A 10,922-nucleotide genomic window follows, 5' to 3' on the forward strand; every position below is an offset into this window, starting at 1 on the left:
GTCTTTGCTGCAGTATTGTTTGAGGTATGTCGTGTTTTCTGTTCCCTGTGTTTTGAATTTACCTTTTGCCTAGTTTTTGTTCTGTTTTTGGATATTTGTTACTAAACCTACTGCACTTGGATCTAACTTTGTTTTCTCTCAGTGTTCCGTGACAAAAGCAACATTTCACCCAAACATGAGAAGACTAAAGATCCAGATCAACGTCAAGGGTGATTAAATGGCAGAAGTGTTGTTTTTGGTGAACTGTTCCTTTAAGTATGCTCAGCAGTTTTCAATTTTCTTTTTTTTTTTCACTTGAAATGAGCATTTACAGAAAGTTTTCTCTTTTTAAAGTGCCATGACAGCCATTTTGCATAATGCACAACAGATGGAAGTTCATTAACACCCTTCTCAGTAGTCAGCATCCAGCTCATCTGAAAAATATAAATATATTTCTCTCTGCTCAGTCATCATTCACATTTTTATAAGGATGTTGTTTTCCCTCATTCAAAAAACCGTACACCACCTTTTGATTTGAGAGAAATTGAGGAACTGACAGTCATGAGTAGTGTAAAAATTGTACATAGTGTACATAGTTTAAATGTCACATTTATTATGTATCTCCATATTTTAAGATGAATACACTTGAATCTTTGCACTGAAAACAAAACAAGTAAATGATGGAAGGATGGTAAAACTTTTCTAGTCAGTTTAATGTGACCTTCATATAACAAAATGGAAAAGAAAAAAATCTGATAACATAAAAGGAAACATGAAGAAACACCAATAACACGTTCCACTTCTTCCCATTGCTTTAACACTAGAACTACCGGAATTCTATAACTACTAGAATGGCCATAGCGGTCATTCTGACCGTTCATACTAGACTGAACTGAATGCCATTTTTGTCATATTATATTTACATTCAAAGCTTTTTTTGAGGTTTTACAATGAAGCTTTGAATGTCTGTTGTCATATTTTATGATGTCATCACACTAAAAAATACGATATTTTTTGTAATATATAATTGTGTAAGAGCTATGTAGACCGCTCCAGAATGTGCATGTCTCGCTTTGTGTCCGGCTAGCGGGAGAGCAAAAGTTTACAGGAATTTTAGCTTAGCAATAGAATATAAAAACAACTAGAACAAAATTTGCTAGGCAACAGTGATGTGCATCTTCATCCGCGGGAAAAACTCGCAAAAGCAAAAATTATACACCGTCTGTATTGCGAACGGTCAATCTGACCGCTTTGGCCATTCAAAGTAGAAATACTCAGAACTTTTTTGTGTTTTGTAATTTTAATAAAATAACAATGTTATAATAAAATATAGAATGTGCATGTCTCGCTTTGTGTCCGGCTAGCGGGAGAGCAAAAGTTTTTCACCGCAGTGAAAATGTTGTATTTGAAAGTCTAAATGCCAACAAATATGAACCGAAGCAGAATATTTTTGTAGATAAAACTTGTGAATTTTAGAAATGATTACATACATCTTTTTTCAATACATTTTTACTTTTGTACTAAAATGTAAAAATGGTCAAAATGACTGCCTTGGTAGTTCTAGTGTTAAGAGAGAGCCCATTCCTGCTTTAAAATGATAACCAGTGCATTTTGAATTCATCCTCAGTCTTATTGAACTGAGACAGCATCTCTTCTTGAACAATAAACAGGCTCAACTACAGTGGTTAAATTTGACTATTGACTACAAATTTTGATTGTCAAAATCAATAGTTAAAGATTAGAAAAAACAACTCAATCCCTATTCTGATCGTATTACACAGTTCAGTCTAGGAAACAGAATTGTATCTTTACTTGCTATCAAGTACACTCATGACACAGCACCATTGTTTTATGCATATCAAATATTTATAAAACATATTTATCAAACTTTGTGTACAAGTGATATACTATTATATATATTTACTTCTCGTATTCCATCTTCCAAAATCCCTCTTTTTTTGAACTGACGGACAGTCATAATAATTAATTTAATAACTGCTCAAAACAAACATCGAAGCAGTTAATTTACTGTGTTTACCCTTAGTTACCCTTTTCTTTCATATCTATTATAAAAGTCTGTAATAAAAAAGAAAAGAAAAATTCCATAAGAAAAAAACATTTGCTTCGTTCAAAGTGTGTATTTGCACTTTCACTTCACTGTTTGGTGTTGTAAATGATTCTATTCTGTATGGAGGGAAAAAAAACTGTGTTCTAGCAGTTGCAGTTCCTTTAAATAAAGCTGTTCTTAGGGGAAAATGTACCCATGTGTATTTTAGTACATGAACCTGCAGTTCATGTAATGACTTATTTTAAAATGCTCTTTTCACAGATCCATAGAAAAAGATCACTACATGGATAATCAGCCCATCCTGGTAAATAAGTCAGAGCACAGTTCTCTCCTCTATGTCCATTGGGTTCTCGAGGATCCCAGAATCTGTATCAACAGATCAGCATTAGATGTTCAGTGATGCTTTCTGTGTGATATGATACTGACTGTGAGAATCATTTATTACGTAATAAGCAGTTAAGTTCAGTGATTTCTCACCCAGAGGTCAGTGTGCTGCCATCAACCCATTTCCAGCTGCCCTCCACATCAATGTCAGTCAGACCAATCCAGACATTAGCATTAGCAGATATTTTCTTCACAAAATCCTGAGAAAATGGGAAAAAAATAACACATTTATATGATAATTTATAACAGTTTTCTTCCCCTAGACTATAGTTATAAAATTAGTTTCACTCACTTGTTCCCCTCTGTTGTTTATGATGATCAGATCTACTCCTCTCTCCATACAGTATCTTCTGCTCTCAGTCCAGCTCTTCTTCTCAGAGGAAACAAAGTAAAGATTAGATTGATAGTAAATCCATCCATCTGTAAACAGAAACAATTAAACTATTAGCACTTTATTCCCATCACACTGATCTACTAATAAGTGGTTGTTTTAGTTTTAAAATAGTTCATAATTACCCATTCCATGAATACTTTTCAACAGTTCATTTTTCTCCTGATGTAATTGGTCTCTAATCAGATCACGGTTACTTGATAATAATCCATCTCTCTCTTTTGTCAGCTGCATGCTCTTGTTTACTAGCTGGTCTCTCGCTTCTGTGAGGTTGACAATCTTAGTTAATAGCTGGTCTGTCTTTTTTGTGAGTTCTGTATTCCTGGTTAGTAGTTGGTCTTTCTCTTCTGCGAGTTTGGTAATGTTAATTAGTAGCTCACCGCTCTCTTCTGTGTAGTGTGTGTTGTTCGTATGGATGTGGACACACAGTACTATGACTGCAGTCAGCAGAAGGGCACACAGCAGAACCAAACACACCACAGCTGTTCTGTATCTTCTGATCTTCACACAATCAGTTCCTGAAGATTATTAAACACTACATTATTATAACTCAAATGTGTTATATGTGTGTCAAATGTGTGTTGTTGTTATAATGAAATGAGTCGCAGTACCTGTGTGTTGAGGTGTTTGGTGTTTCCTGGTGTTCTCTGTTTCTGTCCTGACATCATGAATGTTTACAGAATGTACATTAGCATATATGTTCATCTTCTCTTTATCTTCATCTTTACCCATTCCATGTTCCATGAATTCCATTAATTAGATGGAGGTAAATGTGAGATTATTAGAAGTTGTTGCTTCAAGTAGACTGCACTGCTCTGAACGTCTCGGTTATGTATGTAACCCTCGTTCCCTGAAGGAGGGAACGGGGACGTTACGTCAGTGACTGACGAATTGGGATCTTGCTAGAGAGACCAATCACCTTTGAGTGTTAAAGGGGTCATATGACGCGATTTCAAGTTTTCCTTTCTCTTTGGAGTGTTACAAGCTGATTGTGCATAGATAAGATCCCTGAAGTTGCAAATAACCCCTTTAACAAAACAAGCCAATAAGTGTTGGCGTGCGATCTTTGCGTCACGCACCCCACCCGCAGCGCGGGTATATAAGGAGAGCGCGTGCAGTCGCACATTTGGTTTTTTGCTGTGGAGCCGAGACGGTGTGCCTCGGCCGTACAGCGGTGGTACAGCAACTGTGGTGATGGAACGTAACGTCTCCATTCCCTCCTTCAGGGAACGAGGGTTACATACGTAACCGAGATGTTCCTTTTCAGTCAGTCACGTTCGGCGTTACGTCAGTGACTGACGAATTGGGATCCATATGGAAAACACCACTATTGCTGACCCCCTCCAGTGCCCTGCGAAAGCCGGCAAGTACATGCGCATCCTTGTTCGGCACAGAGGTGAACCGAATGCCCCTGAGCTTGGGAGGACGCCGGGCGAACTGAATCGCATAGCCGAGTCTGATGGTTCTCGTAAGCCAGGGAGATGGTCTGGGGAGCTCTAGCCAGGCCCCCAGGAACCGAACAAGTGGAACTAGGGGAACCACCGACGTACCCGTAGTGGGGCAGTGAGGTGAAGTGCAGGGACTCGACCTGGAAGGCACAGCGTCCCAGAGTGGGGTCTGAGTGCACAGTGCAACACTTACCTGGCTCCACGATTGTGCAGGGGGCACGTGAGAAGGCACAGCGTCCTCGGACCAGGCCCTGCTGCTCGCTGGTGAAAGGAGAGGGGGACGGGAGTGTTGAGGCTGTGCCTCGCACACTGCCATCCTCGCCCTCTTGAGACCCGGAGAAATAGGAAACTGCTCTTTTATTGAATGTTTGGGTACCACCAACTGATGGACAGCGCCGTGACTTTCATCGCCCGGAGGGTGAGGTCCGTCGCCGTGCGCAGTTCCTGCATTACCCCTGGGTCAGAACTGCTGCTTCAACGCCTTGGTCTGGTAGACCTGCAGGAGGGCCATGGCGTGCAGGGCGGAGGCGGCCTGTCCAGCAGCTCTGTAAGCCTTGGCCGTTAGAGCGGACGAGAACTTACAAGCTCTGGACGGGAGGCGTGGATTACCCCGCCAGGCGGCAGCACTTTGCGGACAGAGCTGCATCGCAATAGCGCACTCGACTGGGGGGGATCTCCACATACCCTTTAGCCGCCCTGCCATCGAGGGCAGTGAGGACGGAAGAAGCACTAGCTCTGTTTCTGGCAGAAAAAAGTGCCCTCCAAGATCTAGTAACTTCTTCATGCATTTCCGGGAAGAATGGATCCGGAGGTGGCTGCCGACGATCGGCCTGCAGCACCCCCAGGAACCAATCATCCAACCTCGAGCGTTCGGGAGATCTCTCTGCGGCCCGGGAAAGTATAGCAGTCAGCTCTGGATCTGACTCGGGCAACGCCACTCTTCCTGACGGAGGCAGCGCAGCCGAGTCTTCATCTCCAGAGCCTAGCTCGTCCCCCGATGCAGTGATCGACATCCTGTCATCTGCCGGAGGCCCGAATGAGATGCTAGACCCCGCCCTGTCCGGGGACTCAGCCACCTCATCGCAGAACACCAGAGGGTGCGATGTGCTGGAGGAGTGAGGGGCCCACGGCTTTATCTTCTCTTGAGCTTCACCTTCTTTTTATTTTGATATTTATTGTGACTCTGGAGTCACATCATCAAAATGTTTCTCTCTTTGCATTTTCATTTACATTTATGCATTTGGTATACACTGTAATCCCAAGCGACTTACACTGCATTCAATGCAGATACAGAGTACACTAAGACGATAACTTTTAACATGTAATAATTTTTTTTCTTTTATTTTTTTTTCTTTCTTGATGAAGCTTAATATAAAAGACATACAGTATATAGGAAGTTACGGTTCCTTGCTGATTTCATCTCTCCATAATCAGTTAAGCAATGATCATATATTGCAGGTAAATTCTAATGCACTGACATCAATAATTATCTCCTCTTAACTTTTTCTGTTTATTTCCTGTATCTCCTGTAACTTTGAAACCCTTCAATTGGTGAATGTTGTTCTGCATCTGTTCATGGAGAGTTCATGTCCTATTCTGAACTTCTGCTTCTATGTTTCTGCTCTTGAGGTTTTCAGAAGAATTAATTCTGGTCAAAATGTCTCGTGGTGTTTCAGAGTAACTTTTTTTGGCCATATTTTTTTTTTGCTGTTGGAAGAACTGATCAACCCTTGTAGCAAATCCATTAAGTAGAAATTATTTAAGTTATCTGCCTTTGGATACTTTCTCAGTGGTTGTAAGAATTTGCATGCATCTTTCAGGATGCCCTCAGTTAACAGCAGACTGGGCCCTGTGTAAAGCACGCTAAGTGCAATATTAGCATTAGCAAACAGGTGTCAGGTCATGCTTTTATCATAGTGAATACTAGCTAGATTTAGCTGTTAGCCTAGCACTAACTTCAGTCCATTCTTTCTAGTGTGAAGCTGCAGACTCTTGATCTGATGTGTGTTGGAGCTCATTGTTTGGTACTTCTGCTATTAGCATTACTGCTATTGAGATATCGGAAGTACAACAGTACAACAGCGCAATACTAGCTGCTATGTGTTTTAAAACCGCAGAAAGCTTCAAAAGCTGCACACGTGCACTAACAACATAGAAACAAATTTATTTCCTCAATGATTTAATAAAGAAGATTAATTACAATGGCACTTTTTGAAGAAACAATCTTTAGCTTACAAAAAAAGGCAATACAAGTAACACATTTATATTTTTACCTGCTTCCTATTAGCGATCATATTACAGATTTTATTTTTCACAAATCCATTTAAAAGCAGAACTACAAGGATAGTAGTTCCACTCTGGTTTGTCACTATGCTTTGAAGTCACAGCACAGTCCTTCTTTGTATGTCCATTGGGCTCTCCAGATGCCCAGAAGCTGAAATTACAAACCATCATTAGATGTTCAGTGCTGCTTTCTATGTAATATGATGCAGATTGTGAGAAACATTTATTATATAATTATAGGTTCAATTCAATGATTTCTCACCTAGAGGTCAGTGTGCTGCCATCAACCCATTTCCATGTTCCCTCCATATTAGTTAGACCAATCCAGACTTCACCGTAAGTTTTTAAAAAATCCTAATTATAGAATTTAATTAAAATAATGTTTTAATATCTTAACTAACATATATTTAATATGAGTAAGTGAATCATTTTGAGTCAGTGTTTTACTCACTTCTTCTTTGTTGCGGTTTATAATAGTTAGATTTGCTCCTCTCTTCAAACAATCTTGATAGCTGTCATTCCAGTTTTTCTCTTCAGAGGAAATGTAGTATAAACTGGATTGATAGCACGTCCATCCATCTGGTAACACAACCATATTAGTTGCAAGCCTCTTGTTCTCATTTACCCTGAATTGGAACTTACTAATAACAGCTTGTACTACACACATACAATATCTTTTTTAATAATGAATATTTGTGTAGTTTTAGTGTATAGTTCAAGATTACCCATTTCACGAAGATGTTTTGACAGTAGTTTTTCCTCCTCAGTTAACTGGTGATTTAGTTTGGTAATTTCGTTATTGGCATTCACTAATTCATCCTTCATTTTTAACAAGTTTTCAATCTCAGAAAGTAGCTTGATCCTTGTTTTATTGAAGGTTTCCGCACTGTTTTCATACTGGTGAGTCTTAGTTCTGTGTTCAGTAAGCAGCAAAATAATGGCCTCCAGCAGAAGAACACACTGCAGCACCAAATACACTGTAGCTTTTATGTATCTTCTGGTCCTCACAGAATCACTTCCTGAAAATGACGGATATGAAGATAAATGTTAATTATTCACAGGACTAAAATGTGTTAGTTATTTTTATAATTAAATGAGTCTTAGTACCTGTGCTGGTCCTCTTGCACATTTTTGGTCTTTTAGAGTCAAATCGTGTAAGTTGCTGGTGTGTGGACTGCACTGTTTTATGCTAATACTTTAAGAGGCTGAACATTAACTACACCACTGTGACCACAATGAGCAGTCATATCCTGTTTGCTTATATAAAAACATTTTTGTAGATAAATATCTCCCCCCACGCACAAACACACATTTTGAGTACACTGCTAGAAAAACTAGACATGTTGTTTAGCCTTTGGTTGAATTTGCATTTTTTTACTTTTATAAATGATTGAAATTCATTATTTTCTTTTTTAAAGGGAATAGTTTTGTCATTAATTACTTACCCACATGTTGTTACAAACATGTAAGACCTTTGTTTATCTTCGGAACACAAATTAAGATATCTTTGATGACATCCGAGAGCTTTCTAACCCTGCATAGACAGCCACACAACTACCATGTTCAAAATTAAGGTTAAGCTACTGATGTCACATGGACTATTTTAACGATGACCTTACTACATTTCTGGGCCTTGAACGTGTCAATTGCATTGCTGTCTATGCAAGGTCAGAAAGCTCTTGGATTCTTAATTTGTGTTACGAAGATAAATGAACATCTTGCGGGTTTGGAACGACATGAGGGTGAGTAATTAATGACATAATTTTCTTTTTGGATGAACTATCCCTTTAAATGTGAAGTGTGTAGTTTCTGCGTCACAATCGTTACCAGGCAGAACTGAAGGAAAAACTAAATAGCCACACCCCAAACTTATCCGTTGAGTTAGTGTTAATATTGAAACTTTTTTAGCTTTAAGTGTGACTTTGCTAGATGTTGTATCAGTAACAAAATATAATAGAATCACAAATGAGCTTACTCAGAGTTTCAGTGATAAAGATGATTTATTACATGAGAACTTGTAAGAAGAATAAGTGAAATGAGACCAAACATGTTGTAACAACCCTTTATTAACCATTCAGTGTAATTAGTTCTTCAAATTGTTCTTCTCACAGATCCATTTAATAGTTTTATCACATGAATAATCAGCAAACCCTGATGACAGATTTACAGCACAATCCTCATTACCAGAGCTAGGTTTTCCAGAAGCCCAGAACCTGCAACAACAGACCAGCATTAGGTGTCTGACTGTGAGATAAAGTCAGGACTAACTTTGAGTTTGTTTAAAAGTTTTAAAGCATTTGAAAAGTTTGACTGTTTTAATGGCCATACAGGCACACAATATACAGAATGACTGTAGGCAGTGGCTCAAAGTTGTTGTAGAACATTGCTAGGCTGTTGCAATGGTGTTTTGGGTACTAAGGCATGCTATATGGTGGCTCAGGCATTTCTATGATGTTTGTTGTTAGTTGCAATCATAGTCTTGGTTGTACAGACAAAAGGGGCCAGTGCGTAGCTAGGTCGGTGGGTAGTTGAATGGGTGGTTGGTTGAATGGATGGATAGATGAATAGGCAGATGGTAGACTTTGTCAGAACAGGCTGTAGTTCTGTGCGGAGTTTGGTGGATGTAACTTAAAAGTGTTCGAAGGCGTTTCATTTGATCAATTTGGTTCTAGAAGTAGAATAATAGTCTGAAATATTTTAAGTTGAATTCAATATTTTAAATCAGTGATTTCTTACCAAGGGGTCAGTATGTTGCTATCAACCCATTTCCATGTGCCCTCCACCTCAGTCAGACCAATCCAGACTTCAGAACCACCAGAAACTGTTTTCACAAAGTCCTAATAATATAATATAAATATGTTTGAATAAACAAAAACACTTGTGAATATAATTACCCAAACCTTACCCCGCTAATTGTTTTAGTATTTGTTTTATATGTGAATCAATTTTCTGCATGCAGATATCTCAGAATAAAGGAATAAATTATAGTTTAGTACTTCACAAACACACACACTTTCTTTCACTCACTAGTTCCTCTCTGTTGTTTATGATGATCAGATCTGCTCCTCTCTCTGTACAGTCTCTTCTGCTCTCAGTCCAGTTCTTCTTCTCTGAGGAAACATAGTAGAGGCTGGATTGATAACACTTCCATCCATCTGTAAACACAAGCAGTTACAATAATTAACTCTGTATTCCCATCCACACTGATTATCACAACCTATTTATAGCAGGTTATACCCAAAACATATCGACTGTGTCCTTTTAATATTGAATATTTGTGTAGTTTTAATGTAGTTCCTTATTACCCATTTTGCTTATCTGCTGCCACAATTCTTTCATTTTGTTGTTTAAGTCTTGATTTTCTGCAGTTAGGGATATTTTCTCAGATGATATTTTTTTTATATTATTGTCCAAGTTAGATTTTTTGGTTTCTAACTCCTGTATCTCGTCGGTGAGGTTTTTGTTCTTGATGTAAAACTCCTCAATCATATTATGGAGATTGACACCCAGCACTATGACAGCAGTCAGCAGAAGAACACACAGCAGCACCAAACACACTGGAGCTGCTCTGGAGCTTCTGCTCTTCACACAGTCACTTCCTGTAGATCACAAATATGATAAATATTTAGATAAATATGTCTTAAACGCATACATGACTCTAATGTACATGTTAGTTTGTGATACTATAATGAAATGATTCTCAGTACCTGTGTGTTGAGGTGTTTGGTGTCTCTTGGTGTCTGAGTTCTCTGTTTCTGTCCTGACATTGTGACGGTTTCTAGCATCTCTGCTTGCATCAGTGATCATCTCCCTTACATCTCTTCTTTCCATATCTCAATGCTTTCTCAGGTCTTTTGGAGCCAAGTTGCTGGACTGTACTGCTGTGTACTAATACTTTAAGAGGCTGAATGTTAACTATACTGCTGTGACCGCGCTGAGCAGTCATTTCCTGTCTGCTTATAAAAAAAAAACTTAGAAACGATACAGATCTTTATTTATCCCCATGTAAACAGTTTGCTTGTAGACTACTAGAAAATAAACGTGTAGCTAAACCTTTAATGTAAATATCATTAAAATATATTACCATTTTTATAAACTATTAAAATTAATGGTTAAGATAAAAATTATTTTCCTCTTTCCTGCATCACCAAACAGACCTGGAAAAAAAAAACTGTTAAACCAGCCACTGGTTAAGATTTTTTTTTTTTTCATTGATTAGGTCCCATATATGTTGTGTTAACTGTGATAAAATTTTATCAAAATTAAATAACTCAAAATTTAAATCAGTTCAAAATCCCTTAAAACTTTATTAAAGTTGATTATATACTATTATAGTATATTTTATATATATATATATATATATATATAT

At 38.2% G+C, this 10,922-nt stretch overlaps 3 protein-coding genes across 6 annotated transcripts in view; 1 reads left to right on the forward strand and 2 right to left on the reverse strand.

Moving 5' to 3' along the window:
* LOC107720667 (cell adhesion molecule 2-like) overlaps positions 1 to 10,922 on the forward strand; it is a 437,719-nt gene that overhangs the window by 230,750 nt on the left and 196,047 nt on the right. The window lies entirely within an intron of this gene.
* LOC107720668 (C-type lectin domain family 17, member A-like) lies at positions 2,148 to 3,623 on the reverse strand. 2 transcript variants are annotated; one of them, XM_016528449.1, is made up of 6 exons: positions 3,434 to 3,623; positions 3,203 to 3,340; positions 2,948 to 3,085; positions 2,724 to 2,851; positions 2,525 to 2,631; positions 2,148 to 2,413 (listed from the first exon to the last, which is right to left on the reverse strand). In XM_016528449.1, the coding sequence occupies exons 1-6, from the start codon at positions 3,573 to 3,575 to the stop codon at positions 2,284 to 2,286; spliced, it is 783 nt and encodes a 260-aa protein (XP_016383935.1). In that variant the 5' UTR covers positions 3,576 to 3,623; the 3' UTR covers positions 2,148 to 2,283. The 2 variants fall into 2 exon arrangements, with proteins under 2 accessions (XP_016383935.1, XP_016383934.1); XM_016528448.1 differs by having other exon boundaries at positions 2,948 to 3,340.
* On the reverse strand, positions 8,922 to 10,473 carry LOC107720670 (asialoglycoprotein receptor 1-like). Its single transcript, XM_016528451.1, has 4 exons — positions 10,261 to 10,473; positions 9,859 to 10,152; positions 9,581 to 9,708; positions 8,922 to 9,390 (listed from the first exon to the last, which is right to left on the reverse strand). Exons 1-4 carry the CDS (start codon positions 10,382 to 10,384, stop codon positions 9,286 to 9,288), a joined length of 651 nt encoding a protein of 216 aa, XP_016383937.1. The 5' UTR covers positions 10,385 to 10,473; the 3' UTR covers positions 8,922 to 9,285.

Source organism: Sinocyclocheilus rhinocerous, unplaced genomic scaffold, assembly GCF_001515625.1.
Source record: "Sinocyclocheilus rhinocerous isolate Xijiao unplaced genomic scaffold, SAMN03320098_v1.1 scaffold603, whole genome shotgun sequence".
NCBI classification, from domain to species: domain Eukaryota; kingdom Metazoa; phylum Chordata; class Actinopteri; order Cypriniformes; family Cyprinidae; genus Sinocyclocheilus; species Sinocyclocheilus rhinocerous.